The sequence below is a fragment of the Dicentrarchus labrax genome, unplaced genomic scaffold (assembly GCF_905237075.1).
Source record: "Dicentrarchus labrax unplaced genomic scaffold, dlabrax2021, whole genome shotgun sequence".
In the NCBI taxonomy this organism is placed as follows: Eukaryota; Metazoa; Chordata; class Actinopteri; family Moronidae; genus Dicentrarchus; species Dicentrarchus labrax.
Window position 1 is genome coordinate 4,191,831 of NW_026136715.1, and position 19,449 is coordinate 4,211,279.

The window sequence follows — 19,449 nt, forward strand, 5'->3', positions numbered from 1 at the left end:
TTCTTTATTTTACACCAATATCTCCTTTTTTGCTCTAAAACCAAAACACAAAATGAATACTAGTTTCCTGTTAACTGTAAAAAAAACATTATTGGCTTTTATATTGATGAGAAGTGTTCTAGAGATGTTTGATGGGATCTGTTTAAGAAAGACTAATTGGAAACACTGTTTCCTACAAATTGAATAATTGGCACAAAATTGCATTTTGAATTTTAAGAAAAACTCAAGTTGCTAAAATGAAAGTTTTCACCATTATTTACTGTCTATACTAGATGTATTAATTTAAGACATAATGTTATTATGGACAAATGTATACTCGATAACCCTATAAGACAGTAGTCAATTGTAGAATAAGGCTGTTTCCAGACCGATCAGTTACAAATTAATGAAGTGTACATTCAGGGTCACATTGTGCACACGGGCAACATCACATTACCTGCCACGTGGCCCGAACGCTAATAAAACAAGTGTTCCCTGACCGGGAATCGAACCCGGGCCGCGGCGGTGAGAGCGCCGAATCCTAACCACTAGACCACCAGGGACAGTTAAAGTCCTCTGTGACGTCACCAATAGAAAAACGTAAAGTGGTGCGGCTGTGTGCGTTGTTTAAACCGTTGTCCTTATTTTTTTCTGTTAGCTAGCGGAGTTCAGATTCGACGCGAAAACTAAAAATGTCCTCTCCATCGACATTTAAAAGGAGTCATCGACCGCTACCTTTCACTAGGTATCGCGAGATTTGACTACCGCGCTGTGGAACACGTCAGCGGGTTGTCGTGGCCGAGTGGTTAAGGCGATGGACTAGAAATCCATTGGGGTCTCCCCGCGCAGGTTCGAATCCTGCCGACAACGAACAATGTTTTTGTCTTTATCAAACCAGTTACTCTGATTACAAATCACAATTATACACATATAATTTATACGATCTGAGAAACAGAAATGATGTAACTTTCAGTTAAGTTTTGTATTAAATTCATCACAGTAAATTTAATAATACCCGCCTGGCAAACAAAAGTTATTTTGATCACAAAATGATTGTAGGTGCACACAACAAACAGAAGTGACACATATATTCCTTCTATCTATTGCTATAATTGCATTTAACTGAGGGATGGTGACACAACCTCAATTCACACATTTCACCACAAGAGGGAACTGATTGTACGTTGGGGACATTATCTCTGTGCAGTCCATTTATGGAGAGTCCGTAATGGGGCAGAGACCATGCAACACTCTGGAAGTCACTGAAATCACTGTGCGACACGTGGGATAAAGAATACAGTGACTAAAACCGAGGTTTGAACTAGATAAACAAGTTTCATACATTTTTCCACCCTTAAAAACAACAAAACACAACGTTTTTTAAATTGAGCAACAGAAAAAAAAAACAAGATATACTCCTATGTTGAACCCTAGATGAACACCAAAAGGCATGAAAGACTATCGAGGAAAAATAACCTCCTGCTGGAGGGATTGATGGGCAGAGTTTGTTCCAGGTATTCGTGGAAATGAGGAGAAAGTTCTTATGTTGTGTAAATAAAGAATAACTTTCAAGAACCTTTTGCTTAACTTTTTCCTTTTTTTTTTTTTTTTTACAACAAAATCAATTTATTGCACAAAGTTTAATAAAAGCTATTTTATTTATAAAATCTATCGTATTTCTACTTTTTATTTTTGTATAGTTTTCTATTTTAATGTATGTCTAATGTACGTTTGTATGCTGCTACTGGACGCTTGAATTTCGGGATAAATAAAATATCTATCAAAAAAAAAAAACATTTTTAAAAATTACGTATTGCAATATTTTAAATCATGACGCATTTTCCAGAACATGCTGTACGTGACATTTTTTTTTATTTTTTTTTATTACATATATTTATAGCCCCGCCCACGACTGCGCTTACGTCACCAGCCCCTCCGTATAAAAGCTCGAGCTGACCGTTGGTGTCCAGTTGGAAGCGGCGTCGATATCCGTACGGACCTTGGAGGGTTACATTTACCCAAAACTTATTTTCAAATGGGCCCCGTCGCCTAGCGTTTACTCCCCCCTGCCTCGCCGACTGAGTTGAATTGGGTGCTACTGAACATCGGCACGTCTGGGTCGCTAAAAGGTGAGTTTAGTCGTTATAAAATGGTGGTAACAACAGTGGTGGGCTCCTGTTGTGTATGAAGTAAGGTGGTGGTGGGGGAAGCTAACTCGTGATAACGGCAGCTGTTATGGGGCTTTTTTTTTTATGGTTTAAACTAACATAATAGACGTTTTGTGTGTTCTTTATCTCGCTGTATCCGGGCTTTCATCCACAGAACATAACGGTCGTATTAACCGCGGTGTATGACGGCTGTCAACACAACCGTTGGGGTTTTTTTTATTTGTTTTTGTCCTGTTTTGGGCACAAAATGTCGTCCCTGCATGAAGGAAAGGTCCATCCGCACTATTCAGTTATTCAACCTCCCTTCAACACATCCTTTGTTTCCTCCCTTTTTTAAAAGAGGCTCATGTTCTCCTTGTTTCTGATGAAATGACACCGAGAAACGTCAAAATGTCGGTTTGGTGCAGAGATTCTTCAATGTAAACAACAAAACAACAACAACAACAACAACAACACTGTATTAATCTATATTAATCTTTCTGGTTGTATTTCGGTCGTGAGACATTTAATGTATAGTTTATATGTTCCTGTTCAGGGTGTCAACAGATGGAGTCAGGGATGTTTTCCTCGCATACAATCACTGCTGTTAGTTGATTAATTGCTTTGTCTCATCGATTAATCAAATTAAGATGCAGTAGGTTGCTTTTGTGAAGATGCTTTATAAACCATTTAGGGAGGAAGATAGCCAACATATTGCTGAGAGCAGTGGTGTTAATTGTCTAATAAAACAATGGCCAGGCTTCAGGGGACAAGAAACTGCTGAATGTCTGTATGGTTGTTATAAAGTGTAAACAAATACATAATATAAATTGAATTGTATATAAAGTTCCCTAAACGGGGAATAATCTGCTCAAAATTCATCCAAATCACTGAATTCACTGTTTTGGTTCATTGTACAGTTTTTAATATAATAATAAATATCCATAAAACATGTTATTTAGTCAGGAGTCGTCAGTTTACTGAATTATTGAAAAGGCGGTCCCCTAATTTGCATTATTACATCATTATAATGATAGTAATAATAACAATTAAACTAGTTGAATCGTATAAATAGTGATTTAAAAAAAAAAAGTGAAATGACAAACCAGGTTCCAGCTTGTTAAACAATTACAAATCGATTGTGAAAGAAATTGGTTCATCGATAAAGCAAACAGTCCATACTGCAATAACTGGTTAATTATAATAAGGAATTATATTATAAAAAACCCTGAACATCTGGTTTATTAAGATAATGACAGACTGAAATTAAAACAATCAGGAGTTGGAGCGCCGGTCTGGAAAGGAATCTATAAAAGTAATGGTGAGTAATTCAGCAGTCTGGTTATAATCAGACTGTTTTTCCTCTCCAGGTTTCCATCGAGCACAGTGACCAACAACGGTAGGATGGCAGCTATTCCAGCAGGCGGTTCTCTCGTGGCGACCACTGACTACTACCGAAGTGAGTCTCTTTCCTTTTGATCACACCGGCATCGAATCATTAAAGTGTCTGAAACATAGATGTAACGAGTTGTTTAACATTTTCCTTTGGGGTTTTCCTGGATCAAAGATGATATTCTCCGCGATACATTTGTCACGTAACCGGTGGAATATCGAATATTAATTCGAGTGATGTTGCATCATGTCAGGCCACAGTCAGACTTGTGTTTATTAGAGCTCGAAGGGGGGAAATTACAATGTGACACACCCATCCTGTGATCTTTTCTCTTTGTATATCGAGAAAACATCTTTCTCTTCATTATGAAGGGGGGTTGTGTGTATGTACGGTGTAACCTGTGTCAGTAAATCAAATGAAAAGTGTTCACTACAGCTCCAGTGTTTCCCCTCAGGCTGCAGTTATACAACCAAAAGAAAATTGATTAAATTTTTGTGTGTGCCTGTGAATGCCCCACAGCCCCACTGTAAGAGAGACAGTTGGAAATTGTGCAAGAGCATTAAGTTCTCCCTTTGGTTCAAAGAATTAACCCTTCAGTGTAATAAATGCTGAACTAGAAGGGGCACACTGAGAGCGCAGACCCTCCCCAAAGGCCAGCAGTCCCGTCTTCTATGATATAGTCTTCACCACACTGTTGTTAGTTCATGCATGGCCGACAGATTCAGTTAATTGTGTACTTCCTGCTGACAGTCACCCAAAAGCTCACCAGCTCATTCTCTCCTCCCGCAGGGCGCATCGGCTCTACGTCCAGCAGCAGCTCTTGTGGCAGTTCGGAGTACAGCGGAGAGGTCATCCCTCACCATCCAGGTGTGTATAAAAACAGAAAGACTTGAGATATTCAGTTTCCCTGCACTATTAAATGTGTCTCAATTAAACACCGACAGTTTGAAGTTACAAAGACAGGAAATGCTGCAAGCCTGGATCACATTCACTCCTCCTAAAAAAGACTGAGTCATTTAAAAGGCCGCGGTTTTACACAGAACAGTGCGTTCTGTTCAAGAGAAGCAGCGACCACAGCTGTGCGTGTCTGTACCAGATCCAGATGTTTCTGTCTGTCCGCGTATGCCGTATAACATTACTCAATCTACGCCGTAGCCCTGCTCGTCGATACGGTAATATTGCATACAGAGCTTCAGTTTGTGTAACCTCAGGATTGCTGTGGTTGAGTCAGCTGTTGCCTCAGACCACACATGGTTACTATGATTGAGTCATCCTGTGATGCACCAAGCGCAGGTTGTTTCTGGTTTGATCTCGTTCTTTTTAATCTCAAAGAAAATTCGTTTTCAGTCGAGTGTTTTCCCCCCTTTCCACTCAGGATCAGGGGATTTTCTTTGAACGGCAGCTCCCGTTCAGTTCTCTGGGTTTCTGAGTCCTACCCAGCCCCTGGTACCCCAATATAACCCTCAGCACCAGTTAATATCTGCTGACTTCAGCTGTAATCCTGGATCAGCGTCTCAGTGCAGCTCTGTGTGAAAACCATCTGCGCCACCAGTTGAATGCTGGCTCAGGGTTGTGTCGACATGCCTGTTTCCACACTGGGTCAGCTCTTTAATGGTGTCAGGGTACACACAGAGACAGCAACTGATAGTGCTGTAAATCAAAGTAGGTGAAGGGGGGGGTGGGGATGGGTGTGTTCATTCAGACTGTTGAGAGCACACGCCTTTCATTGTTATTACTGTTGAATATCACAACATTGATGCTTAGATTATGGTCGTTATTTACAGCCACAAAGAAAAACCAAAGGGAAAAGAGAGCTTTAACTGTACAGTATTGAACTGTGGTGTTATAACCAAGTAAGCAATGATTGTGATTTATAATTAGCTGATATATAATTATGGCACACGGCAGCTGTACTGTAAATGTAGCTGTGGAGGTGTCAGTCTGTTTGACATGAATTCAAACACGTGTCTGAGTCCTGAGAGGGAAACCTGAGTCACTCCCCACTCTGAGCACGGACTGTGTAAAATCTCCACAGGCAGAAATATGAATTAAACGGACAGCTGCTACAGTGTTCGCTGTATAAACTCAGAGCCTTTAAACCTCCTTTATGTGCCTCCACAGGACTCCCCAAGCAGGACTCTGGCCATTGGTGGTCCAGTTTCTTCTTTGGGAAGCAGCCAGGGATGACCCCACTGACTGAGGAGGCACAGCAGAAGTAAGTTTAAGCTCTCACACACACACACACACACACACACACACACGCACTGCTGACACATCCCCTAACTCTGACACTGTATCTTAATTATTTTAATCCTCATCATAATCCTTTTAAGTGTCTTTAAAAATTCCCTTTCTTTGCGAAATGTTCAGAACTTTCCTTTTATATCTCGTTGTTTTCCAACTTTGTTAGAGAATCCACTGGCCGATATGGAGCTGCGTTCCCCTGCTTTAGTGTTTTACTAGTGTTTACAGACGAGGCCAGTTTTGTACATTTTGTTAAATAATGTGAGTGTAGAACATGGGTGTATTATAGGAAACTCAAAGATGGCACTTGAATGAAAAATAGAAAGTTTTCTAGGTTCATGCAAATAAAAATGGCTTTTGAAGGCTGTGGGAAAGTTTTACAAATATAAAACCATGGATTCATGGATTACACAATAGAAGGAGTAATAATTTAAAGTTTAACAGATGATTCTTTTATAATAGTCATCTATAGAGGAAATGCTTTTGGAGGGGATCCAGGACTCTTAACACATCCGTCACGACTGCGTGTTTGCTTTGCTATGACTTGTCGCTGTGTAACCGAAACAACCCGTACTGGTTTGACACACAGACGCTCCCTTTTCCTTTTGTACAGTATCAGGAGTGGGTTTTCACAGTCTCTCTCTCTCTCTTTGTCTCTCCCTCCCTCAGGGCGGGGGTCCCGGGTGCGGTGACAAACGGTCAGATCACCTGCGTTGCGAGGGAGATGGTGATGCAACGGCAGGTGAGTGAGAGCAGCGACGCAGGAACCCCCACCTCCTCCTGATCCCGCGGCCTCACTCTGATCCACACCGCACCTCGGCGAGAATCCAACCAATGACCAACGCTAGGTGACGGGAGGATGTCCCGTTTACAACCTTTATTAGTTTTTTTTTTATATTATTATTCATCGTAGTGTAGGCTGCCGTACCTGTTTTTGTTTTGGTAACCTTGTGTGGTTTTTTTTTTTTTTTATTGACAACAAAGAAAAAAAAACAATAAAAAAAACAACAACAAAAAAAAAAAACAACAAGACGATGATGCAACTGATAAGCTCCTTTGTTTTTTTTTAACATTTGTACTGTTCTGTGTTTGTGATACTGTGGTGCATACACCTCCACATGCCTTTGTTAAACATTTTTCACTTTTGTCACCCTGTGATTGCAAATGCAATAAAGTAGACTCTTGCAGCCTAAATGTTTTCTGTGTTGGGTCTTTTATTCTTCTTACTCACATTTAAAGCAATAATGTTCCTTCAGCATACAGTCGCCAGTAAAAGGAAGGGAGATGTTACAATAGAAGTTTAGTTTGAATTCAATATGTGCTTCCAGTACAAAGTATCTCTGTGGGTTTACTGGTTCAAGTGTTAATAATGTCTAATGTACCAGTAGCTGTTGGTTGAAATCGCCCCGATAAGGACCGGAAGGTGAAAGAGTCTGTTTGCCAGGAAGTGGTTCACTGGTTTCGTACAGGGCTATTCCAGGAACAAAGTAAACACTGGGAGAGCAGCACGTCCTCCGACTGCTGCTCCCGGTGAACCCGGTGTGTTGGCTCAGTGTCTAACCATTGGCGCACATCTGGAATCTGAGTCCCGCAGTCCCCCGTGGTTTAAAAACACATCCTGCACAGACTGGGTTCAACTCCAGAGGGTTCCTGCTTCTGGTTTTTGCTTCTAAAGTTAAGTTTGAATCAATGTTGAAAGCAAGAAAAAAAATCTGTTTTAGATGTTTTCTCTAATAAAAGTAGCAGATTTCACTTTGGCAGTGAACTTTAAAACACTGAATATCTACAGGACCTTTGTTTTCTTTTAACATACAAATGTCAAAGTTGTCCAAAGTTCTGCTTAAAATAAATGAATCATTCAAATAGTTTATTACATCATTTAGTGCAAATTATTATCAAAACTAATAACATTCAGAAATGAATTACAGTGCATGCATTAATAATAAAAATATAAATTATGTTTTGTTTTAAAAATCTAACTCTGACCCGGCCCCAGCCCAGAATCAAAGCTCTAATACACATGAAGGAAAACAACTTATAAAACCTGGAAGAATCCTTTCTTTAGGATATAAAATGCCTGAATGTTGTTAATGTAATGATGAACCTGCATTCTGTGTCACAGGTTGTCCCTCCTCTTCCTCCTCTTCCTCCCTGACTCCAGAGTGCATAAAAAGTGTCTAAAAAGCAGAAACAGCTAAACAGTTTGGACTCTAAGTAACCAATCATCAGTACTTATCGCCCATTTTTTGCCAGTTGGTCTGGAACTTGGTGGTTGTTTCTCTTTCTTAATAATTATTATTTATAATTTTATAGACAGTACTCAGTGACACACCCAATCCCCGCCCTGCACAATGTATCAAACGCACCTTTAATGAGAAGTCTCCGCCCTCTGTGTGTGTGTGTGTGTGTGTGTGTGTGTGTGTGTGTGTCACCAGCAGCTGACACTAATTACCCAGCTGAACTCTTCCTAACTGCCCCCAACCACCCCTGTGGTGTCTGAAACAAGCTGATCCACCGACAGTCACATGAGGAATATTCATGTCTGGAGGCTGCAAGATGGCCATTTTAAACCGGAAGTTTAAGGAGGACCACCTCACCAAGGTAGGGGCTGCTGGTGCTAATGTGTGTGTGTGTGTGTGTGTGTGTGTGTGTGTGTGTGTGTTCTGTTACCAGTAGGTTTTGGCTGCCTGTCAGTGTCACTGGCTGTGTCCTGCTTGTGGTTGATGTTTTGGCATCTGCAGGCCTACTTTCCATCTATCTGCAGCCTTTGGCTTTAATTGAGTCAATTTCTTGTGCTGGTTGAGTCAAGTTTCAGTTTGTCATTGAATGCTCGTGTTTGTGTGTGTTTCCTATCAGGTGTTTTGGTGTGTTGCTTTTTAGGGTGATACTGTAACATTGTGTTTATGGCTTTCTGGTAGAAAAAACACTCCCATAATACATTTCTGTGTAATTTCTCTCAGTGTTTGTAACATCCAAGGTCGGCAGTAACCTTGACACTTTCTGTTCAGACAAGCAACCCCTGACAACCCCTGTCTTTTCTACTGCTGCATTTATTAGGCTCTTGTGCTGATGGTCATGTGCTTCTCGTTTAACATAGCTTTACCTGCACTGGTTGGAGGTGCTTTAATGGGGCAGTGACCATATATCAGCAGCCCATTCAAACAACAGTGTGTTTTTGTTTGTTTCTTCAGGAATTCAGAGATCAGCATCTCAAAAAATACCAACCAAAAATGTTGAATTTAAATGCACATACATACACAGTGTCTGCTTGGCTGAGTTTTGGTGTGTGGAGTGATGAAGTCAGGGTTTTAAACCTCAACTATCCACTCTGTACTCTGCGTTCACGTGGATAAATCAGCTCAATGTGAGTCCGCTAACAGAAATAAATGTACAGTTTTTTGACACATCACTTCTTGCTTCTTTTAAAGGTCAGTCTGTTTAGTCTTTTTAATCTGAAATCTCACATGAGTAAACAGCTGACTGCTGCACTTTGTGTTGCTGACTGTGCTGCTAAATGACCTTCAGAATTACATGAGTCAACTTGGTGGCAACGTTGGATGATTCTTAATCACGATCCTGTTCCATATTTGATTATATTTGATTAATTACATTTTATGATACAGCTATTCTGGTTGCATTTATAAATTTATTTATTACCAATTCCATTTGTAGTTTCAAGCTTATAGACTTAGTTTTTTGTCTTTTCTCTATTTTCTGTGTAGCTGTCGACCTGGGTGGTGAGCTGCATACAATTTCCCTTTTGGAGGTACAAATAAAGCTGAACTGAACAGAAACACCCATCTGTAGAATAAATCCATGTTATTGATAATTAGCCATATTGGTCATTAGTTAGTGACCACATTTAAATCTAAATCCTGCTAAAGTCATCACAGTGCCTTTGAGGCATAGAGGCCCATGAGGACAGTTGAGGTGATGATAATGCAGAACATATTTTCAGCCTTTTTGCGCTTCCCCCAAAAATCACAAACTCCCTTTTATCTTTGGACTTTTATGCAAGTTCTCCTGACATGTGGAGAAAAATCTCCCTGCTGACTGTAGAGCAGTGCAAATCCTGACGCAAGGATTTTCCCATCTGAGTGTAAAATGGGTTTGTGTAAGCGCCACTGTCCTCTGTTCACCCCACCGGTCTCTCTGTCTGTCTCTATGAAACAGAGGAAAGACAAACAATGGGCAACGCTGCTGTAAAGTGGCCCCCTCTGCATGATCGTGTTGAAAGGTTGAAAAGGGGATTTGTTCTGTGGCTCATTTGAAGAGCCGAGTGGTCGGTCGTCCTCCCACGCTGCACTTTTTCCAGGTCACTGGGTGCTCGGAGGGTCATTGAAAAGTGGGAGGGAAGGAGGCGATTTTCTCTTCTCTGTCTGGATCTCACTCACCTGTTGTCAGGCTCCTCTCCCTCTCCTCCTCCTGGTTCTCTACATGTGTCCTTCTTTTGGCTCCCTGGTGCTGTAGTGCTGGCTGATATCAGTATCACAATAGTATTAAGAATAGAGCTGCAATCTAATCTTATATATTTTCTGCAGGGACTTCTTGGCCTACAAATCTTGTTCCTGAGATTTAAGAAAACAATGTTTTATTTGATACTAAAGACCCCGAAAAATCTCCTTTTTTTCAGTGAAAATTAGATTTGTGATGCAAATATGATCATTCAAGCACTAATCATGAATCATAAAATAATTAATTAATGATCAAATAATTGCAATGTGATGTTTTGACCATATTGTGCCGCCCTAATTGATAACCGATTAGTCTAAAATGTGAAAGATGTAAAACAGTCCAAGGTGACGTCTTCAAATTGCTTAAAAAAAGATGCAAATTCTCTCATTTGCGCACTTGGAACCATCAAATATTTGCCATTTAATAATGTAATCAGCTCTTTCAACAAGTCGGGTTTGAACAAAGGTGAACTAACACGCAAATTAATTGGAATGCAATCGCTTAATACACCCCCATCCTAAAGCAGGAACGTGCTGCGCTTGATTACTGGTCAGTTTAGGAAATAATGCTGTTGATGCAGTCAACTGTAGGTATAATGAAATGTTCCCTGTCAGCTCTTTAATACAGGATGAAGCTCAGCAGGTTTGAGGAAGTTACTGCTGTAACTGTGTGAGAGGAAATCTGCTCTTCACTTCTAGAGCTGTCAGAGTCGGCCAAAAAAGACAGTTGAGTATTTGTTCTAGAAAAAATAATAAATAAATCACATATCTTTGATCTATTCCATTATCTGTTTTTGTCCATAAGCCGATGCATAACTGTGCCGCCTACTGACCCCCTCTGATGTGCTGTGGTCAGCGTATGGAAGCTAAATCTTTAGCTGCTGTAGTTATCCCGCCACCAGCAGCCGACGGAGCTCCAGTCAATGATTTGCCGCTGTTGAATTATTTCCAAACGGGGCTTTATGGCTCGGTGTGCAAATCTCTCTCTCTTTTCGGCCGAGCTGGGTTGTGAACTTTCTGCCATCATTACCACACATTTGATCAATGAAAGTGACATTGTATGACTCCTGTCTGTCATGCATTTACTGCAGCGGCCAAGGCCCAGGTCAGAACTCGTGTTGGGCAACACAGAAACAAACTAAAGTTGCTGCGATGACAGACAAACCGGAATTGAGCAATCTAAATTCTTTAGCCAGAGAGATTACTGTTTACTGACACTATTTTAATCTTTTCTCACAGTCACATTAACTGTTTCTCTTATTCTGAAATGCATATTTTTCACTTTTACTATTGCACAACCGCCCCCACCCTCAAGCAAATTCACACTTTGTGTTATTGCCGTACTTACTGCAGGTTTCTTGAGGACAGAGATGAGCAGCCAGCTTCCTTCTTCCATACTAAGAAACAACTCATTAAGTGAAATTTAAATACACACGCCCACGAGTGATAACATGTATTTTATTGTGCTCAGTACCTGTACATTTATCTTGAGACTGGAGTTAAAATAACTCCCTGCATTCAATCTTACAAAAATATATTCCTGAAGTTTCACAGACAGTACTGGCCCACTGAAACGATCACTTCGCTCAGTTTTAGGACCAGTTTCCACGTTACATTTACATTTTCACCACTTTGAGAGCTGCACAGTGTAAAGCATAAGATGTCTTCGCCAAAATCGAACTTTTTAACAATATCTGGCATCTTCTGACTCCACATAAGGCCTCCAATTGTATACTGCAACCAAACATTTTCGCTGCATCGATATTAAACGTGACGTAATGTTCAAGTGTCTTTTTATGTGGACTTTGTCCACTTTCTTGGTGTTTGTCCATCTGACTCAGGCTGTCAAATCCTGAGCAGCAAAGAGGGCTGAGAAATGGGAAGTTAAGTGATCCAGATTTCTTAACTTCCTTTCAGTCTGTGTACCGATGCGCTTGTTTCCTTCTACTTGATGCCCCGGTTAGCAGGGCTGGTTGGTTTGGAGGTGGAGAATTGAAGAGAAGAGGAAGAACCCAGGACAATGTTGACCCATAATCCTTTGGTTCCACCTGGGAATCCTGGGAAGAGAGAAACACACAGTTTCGTTTGTGTCATAAAACAAATAAAGAATATCTGATCGTGAGAGAAACCACCTGTAAAATGCTTGAGCTTATTAGCTCCTCCCTGCATGCTGCATGCAGTATCTGCCATCTTTTTATCCAACTGTGGAGTTTTTGTCTGGGCTTAATGTTCACAAATCCACTTCATATGTTTGAAGAAGTATTATGTGAACTAGTGTTCTGTTTTACAGTAGTTGAGACTCATTTTAAAAACTGAGCAGCTGCTTTCCTCTTACGCTGCAGTTTTTCCACGTCACTGGTCATCAAACTGGGAACTGGGGCAGGGTATCACACTTTCTCTTCTCCATCTCAACCTCAGTCATTCATTTTCATTCTTCCCTCCCTGTCCTCCTGTTGGAATCAGTATTATGATATATGGAGAGTCCCACATACGTCCTGCTGCCACACACTAAAACCACTGGGTTAAAGATTGAAGCAGAGTGGGTCAATATAAAACAGATTTTTTTTTTCCTTGGTCTCTCTCCACTTACCGATTCATCTCTAGATCTTATGAGCCCCATGTTTTGATTTGGCAATAAACTTTTTACACCAGCATGCCCTTCCTGACGCAGCCCTTCCCATTTCTCCAGGCGTTGTACTGCAGCCCTTCCCATTTCTCCAGGCGTTGTACTGGTAAGTAGGAATGCAGTGGCTGGAGTTCAGTGTCTTTGACATGTGGACAGGAAGAGGTGGGGTTCGAACCGCCAACCCTGCTATCAGTGGCCGACACTCTTCTGAGCAGATAGCCCAAAGTGGTGTAGAAAACCCACCAACAGTGACCTGTTTTTAAACCCAGTGTGTCTTTAGTGTGTATAAAAGGGCTTGTGCAGCCTCTTAAAGTCTAAAATACAATAATCTGGATTTTAGGCCTTAAAATGTCTCATAAGATTTTAGGTCTCAAAAATGTATTAGATTATTGAAGTTTCTTGTATAAAGTTGCAGGTTCAGTCTCACTTTTTAAATTTGTTTTTCGTAAAAAACATTTGTTTTAAATCTTGTTTTAAAATTGTGCTGATCATGCAACAATTAAAAAAGAAAAGACATGGATCCAATACCGATATCCTTTTGTACTTTTTTTTTGTCAGCATTAATATGTTAACACTATTTTCTCCAGTTCTATTACAGGTATTATTATTTTTTAAAGATTTATGTCTGCAGTGGAAAGAAGGGGCTTGGGGCTGAGAGCCACAGACAGGATAGGGGAGTCTTTAAGTACAGAGAGACTAACACAGTGTTTGTTTTGGCCCTTTCATGGGGTTTGTAAAGAATATAGAATAACTTATTGTTGAGGCTAAATCTATAAATAAACCATACCTGGAAAAACCAGCTGGGTCTAACCTGGTTTAAAAACACCACCTCTGTCTAGAGCTAGGTTTTACACCACCTGTATGTGAGCTGAATATACATGTTTACTGTATACTGACCTACTTGCTGAGCGTACAGGTATGTCTGGCCTACTTACCTCTTTACACACCAGGACCACAAAAAACCCCTTAAAAGTTCAGGAAATACCCTTGAAGAGGGCCCCGACATCACTCACCAATGAGCCAACACCCTGCAGTCAGTGTGCTACATATGTACTGTGTATGTGTGTGGGTTTACCGGGAGGCGTTGCCATGGTGACACAGAGGGTGACCTGCCTCTGTTTGTGTCTGACAGAGTCGTTCTGACAGCTGAACACTGGCTTCATCTGCTCCGAACTGGGGGGCAAGTCTGAGAGAGAGGGAGAGAGAGAGAGAGAGAGACTGTACAGTAGTGCACTCTTTAATTTGACTGAAAGCTCATTTCACTGTGAGACAGAAGATACTGAGAGAAAGAAAAAGTGTGATTAGTAGTTGCTCTTTATGCTGTTAAACAAACATGTGAGACATTCTTTGTTGCTGTTGTGTTCCTGTTTCTCTCCTTGACGCACAGTGTGGACAGGACTGACATGTATTCCTGCTCAGATTGTCTGTTGATGAACTGACTGACTGTTTCAGTCTAATCTTAATAATCCTGTTTAATATTGAGGACTTTATGCTTTTTAAGATATATTTTTTTAGGCCTTTTTTATGCGTTTTATTTGATGGGTCAGCTGAAGATAGACAGGAGAGGGGGTAGTGAGAGAGAGCGATGGGGGTATGAAGTGCAGCAAAGAGCTTAATGTGCTGTGCTGCCAGCGACTTCTCTAAATGTTAATCTTATCATACTCAAACATCAGGGGAAGAATTTATCGTCAGAACCATCTATCAAACTGATGGGACTGTTTTTCTTCCAGGGCGAGTCTCTACCTGCGTTGAGTGTCCCGGGCACTCATCCAAACCCACTGTGCCCTGTCAGAAACACGCTGGTCCTGCTGCTGTTAGTAAACTAGTGAAGTTGTTTGTAAGATCGTACAAGGCCAGATCATATTTCTGTCAGGAAGTCGGGGCTAACAGACGTCTGTCTGAGGTCATTTCTGTTCCTAGTCATGGTTTTTTTTTTTCTCCACTGTAAGAGAACAAAGTGTGCAGAAAGTGTGAGTCACGTGCGCACAGCAGCATGACACAGACAGACCGTAGCTCTGTGTAAGTGCTGATTCAGTGTGTGTGTGTGTGTGCTCACGTGGGAACAATTTAGTTTCTTTTCCCATTTCACTTCTGTATTTAGTGCAGATGTGTTAAAGGATCAGTTCACCCAAATCACAACACACATTGTCTTATTTAACCTCGAATGATATCCGGCTTTATAGATAGTTTTAGTTTTATCTGCTGTAGTTTTGAGGTCTGTAGTTCTGTAAGATTTCTACCTCCAATCAGATTCAATGGAGGCGAATTAATAATTCATCAAGTGCTGCAGAAAGTGCTCAGCCAGATAACCTCCCTGTCCAGAGAACTGAATGAAGACAAGAAGAATGTTATTTCCCTTTGTATAAAAACAGAGTTCAGCCAGCGAGGCCAAAGGTTAAGAGGGAAGAGTTCTCCTAAAAAAACATGCGTGGTCGTCGTCGTCCTATATATTTGTTGCTACCTTTGCACATGCATGAAGGAAACACGTGTACGCACACACGAAACACATAACCTTTGTTCCCATTCAAATATTTGCCATCTCTTTGGCAAGTAAGTTAAAGTCAGGCTTTAAAAATAGTTTGTGTGTGTGTGTGTGTGTGTGTGTGTGTGTGTGTGATGAGTCATACTTCTGTAGAAGCGGTTGCGGGCGAGCAGACAGGCTGGAGAGTTGACACTGGTCATGGTATGTTGGATGTGCGGGGTCACTGACCTACAGGGTCAACATCCTAGAGAGAGAGCGAGAGAGAGAGAGAGAGAGAGAGAGAGAGAGAGAGATGTCAGGACTCTGATATTGTTCAGCAGGTGACTCAGGCAGGAGTTTTTAATCAGTTGGACGTCCGCTGCTGTACGAAGTAGTCAAGTACAAACTTTTAATTTTGAACTGTACATCATAATCCTGACATGCGTAAATCACTTGATTCGAGTGTTGACAGACAGTCACAGCTTGATCTGACGTCTGTTGTTGGACAGCAACTAATGATTGTTTGAATTGGCCTTTACAAGTCCCGTGATATGTCTTGTTTTGTCCAAACTACAGTTTAAAACCCCCAAATAATCAATTTGATAAATATATACTGTATTACGAGCCGTGACTAAGTTATGTCACCTGGCTGCTAGCCTGAAGTGTCCCTTGTTGACAATAAAGAAAATTTGCCTTTTGAATTTTTCACGTATAAAACAAATCTAATTGTTGCTTGAAACACATTTTAAATGATTTTAATAAATTATTTCCATCCACTAATTGTTTCAGTTCTAATTTATTGGTTGAGTGAATCCACATCTCGTTCCCAGTTTGTAAAACATGGCAGAATACATTGGCGTCATTATCAGTATCCATATATCTGCACATATTTGTGAGTTTTCTTTGGTAATTTCTTCCTTTAGTGCTACTTTTATATACTTTGTTCTATTTTATTGCCTCCTTTTTATTGTTTTATTCTAATTGAAAATATTTTAATGGCTGTTTTACACAGTTTCTGTGTGTGTAGTGAGGAGGGGGTTGCAACTGCATTACATTGTGCACTGTATGTATATATATATTATATATATATATATATATATATTTTTGTGTATGTGTATATATATATATATGTATGTGTTATATATATATATATATGTATGTGTGTATATATATGTATGTGTATATATATATATATATGTATGTGTGTATATATATATGTATATATATATATATATGTGTGTGTGTATATATATATATTTGTATATATATATATGTGTGTGTTGTATATATATATATATATATATATATATATATATATAGTATATATATATATATATATATATATGTATGTATATATATATATATATATATATATATATATATATATATATATATATATATATATATATATATATATATATATATATATATGTATGTATATATATGTATGTATATATATGTATGTATATATATATATATGTATGTGTGTATATATATGTATATGTATGTGTGTATATGTATATGTATGTGTATATATGTATATATGTATATGTATGTATGTATATATGTATATATATATGTATGTATGTATATATGTATATATATATGTATGTATGTATGTATGTATATGTGTGTGTGTATGTGTATATATATATATATATATATATATATATATATGTATATGTATATATATATATATATATTGTATAATAACTTTCCAGTTTAGATCAGAAGATGCACTGGTTAGTCAGCAGTGATAAACCAGAACCGAGCTCCATCGATAGAAACTCAAAACCGCATCAACAGAGTCCAAAGAATAATGTCGGAGGGAGGGAGAGGGAGAAAGATGTGAAGAGGGAATGGTAAATACTGAGCTGAGCTGAATGTCCAAACAGATAAAAAGCAACCTGTCACCTGGAACACTGATGCTGCTATTATTAGATACTCCATAGATACACACTCCTCTGTGTGTGTGTGTGTGTGTGTGTGTGTGTGTGTGTGTGTGTGTGTGTGTGTGTGTGTGTGTGTGTGTGTGTGTGTCCATCACTTTACTGTTTCTTGTGCTGATCTTTTCACTCTCAGCAAAGGGGAAGTGAAATACCATGAAAGAATTTTCTCCCTGTTCAGTCAGTTTCACTTCCCTGTGCTTTCATATGTGTTCTTGTGACTGTGAATATTTTTGGTATTACGTTGGTATTGTGTTTTCTTTTCATGTTTCAGCCCGTTGTATGCTGAACTCCCTCGTAGTACAGTTAATCTTTTTGTATGTATGCACATTATTCTCCTGTCATCTATATTTGCTGATTGCTTCTCTCTAGTTTAGATTTTCTGATGGAATATTCTTTGTTTTGGCAGCTGAATCTACAAATGTCTGGATGTTTCAGCTGTTGTATCCTTGTATAGTTGACAAAATCACACTTTGTCTGAAGCCTCCTTTCTGAAACTGACAATCGGACTCACTTCATGTAACAATTGTCCAAGTTAGCAGAGGTGCATGCATGTTGAATCTTTGCACTGTTGTCTTTCGCTGTATCATTGCACACAGAGCAGCAGCATGGCGGGCCGTAAAATGACCACCAAACTATCTGTGATGGAAGCAGAGAAGATTTACAGATAATGGAGGGCAGCGGGGCAGCAAATGTGATGTTTTCACTTCACAGATGATGAAGAAAAGCATTCAAATGTGAGGTAGGCTAAAACTTGAGACTCATGTAGCAGGCGTTTAGTGTGGCACTTAACTGAAAATAGTCAAATACAGCTCCTAGAGTCTTCATCCACCCTGAAATATCCCTACCTTTTGATACATGGACCTGGTTTTTGATATGTAGTTATGGTGTGTTAGGTGTGTCAGGAATCAGGTCTTTTTCTATGGATCAGATTTTAAAAAGGTTCTGGGATTTTGGTGTGTTTTTAAAGGATTAAGTGACGTGTCCTGAGGTCAAAGTCATAAACCTAAAGGCTGTATGTGTATTTGTGTTTATGTAAGGCCATGTCTGCCCTGGTTCAGTCAGGGCTATCAGCTCTGTTAGCTTTAGATAAAAGTTACTTTTCCTGGTGACAGGAGCTCTCAAAATATTTGTTTTAGTGTTGAAATCTGTGACTGTGGAGAGTCTGGTCACAGCTTTCATGGAAGCAGTTGGTCATTTATTTTTAGAGATAAGATCAGTCTGTGGTCCAGGGATCATGGTTCTGGTTTGAAAGCCTTGCTGTTCCAGTTTGGGGTGGATTTCCTTGTTTGTGCTGTCCTCATTCTTTGATGCATCAGCTGTGTGCTGACATCTTAAAGTTTTAATTTCATGCATCTGCACATTTTATCTTAAGACAGGATAATGAGCTTTATACTGTATGTGCAACCTACAGCCTGGACATACACCATGCAGCTGGGTGGATGTTAATCCAGTATTAAGTAAATATAGGCAGTGTGTTCAGAAATACAGAAATGGCACAGCTATTGTCTTGGTTACATAAATTTGTTTGGTCTTGCTGGGATGATAACAGCAGAGTCTTTGTGGTATTTCATATGTACGTGACCTCTCCTCGCACGCTGAGGCTGATCGAATTCTCACTCTGCTGTGCTGTATCACATCAGTGGTGTGCATAATACTGCAGCACCAGCATCACTCACAATCCATCCCAAAGTAGGACATAACCTAAAGTGCAGTCTCTAAGCAGTAGGCCAGTGACACAGTTTTCTTGTGTAGGTCTGTACTCCAGCTCATTGCAAATGAAATGTAACAAAGTAGAAGACGTCACATTACTGAAGCCAAAGACGTCACATGTATGCACATACATTACAATAAATGCATTAAGTATAATATACAAACTACAGGCCTTAACATTTTGGATGCAATTTGGTAAAGATTTAAATGACGATTTGCAAAGAGAGGAAAAATTTTAGTTTTCTTAATTTAATTCCACCGGAGCTGAAAGATGAAATTATTGTTTTGCAACTGTGAACAATTCTGATAAAAGTGCCTAAATATTCAAATGTGGGTCACAAGCTTTGTGATCAAATTTGTTTAAAAAAGATTTTCTGATAGTCGAGTAAACAAATGAGTCCGAATTGGGTAAACATGCAGTGTAAGGATGTATGGAGTGAAAAGATATATAAACTCTATCTCTCTCTCTGGAAACACAAGGACATG

At 39.6% G+C, this 19,449-nt stretch overlaps 1 protein-coding gene, 1 long non-coding RNA gene and 2 other non-coding genes across 4 annotated transcripts in view; 3 read left to right on the top strand and 1 right to left on the bottom strand.

Annotated features, from left to right (window-relative positions):
* Nucleotides 1–470: 470 nt before the first annotated feature.
* On the bottom strand, nucleotides 471–542 carry trnae-cuc (transfer RNA glutamic acid (anticodon CUC)). The gene has a single exon. It is a non-coding gene; the product is annotated as a tRNA-Glu (tRNA).
* A 225-nt stretch (nucleotides 543–767) lies between these two features.
* Nucleotides 768–849, top strand: trnas-aga (transfer RNA serine (anticodon AGA)). Its single transcript has one exon. It is a non-coding gene; the product is annotated as a tRNA-Ser (tRNA).
* Nucleotides 850–1,930: 1,081 nt separating this feature from the next.
* ppdpfb (pancreatic progenitor cell differentiation and proliferation factor b) lies at nucleotides 1,931–6,957 on the top strand. Its single transcript, XM_051424437.1, has 5 exons — nucleotides 1,931–2,108; nucleotides 3,497–3,585; nucleotides 4,309–4,386; nucleotides 5,641–5,734; nucleotides 6,433–6,957. The coding sequence occupies exons 2-5, from the start codon at nucleotides 3,531–3,533 to the stop codon at nucleotides 6,545–6,547; spliced, it is 342 nt and encodes a 113-aa protein (XP_051280397.1). The 5' UTR covers nucleotides 1,931–2,108; nucleotides 3,497–3,530; the 3' UTR covers nucleotides 6,548–6,957.
* A 1,307-nt stretch (nucleotides 6,958–8,264) lies between these two features.
* LOC127376958 (uncharacterized) overlaps nucleotides 8,265–19,449 on the top strand; it is a 44,103-nt gene continuing 32,918 nt past the window's right edge. Inside the window, exon 1 of the long non-coding RNA XR_007887592.1 lies at nucleotides 8,265–8,364. This is a non-coding gene — a long non-coding RNA (uncharacterized LOC127376958). The remainder of the gene's footprint in view (nucleotides 8,365–19,449) is intronic.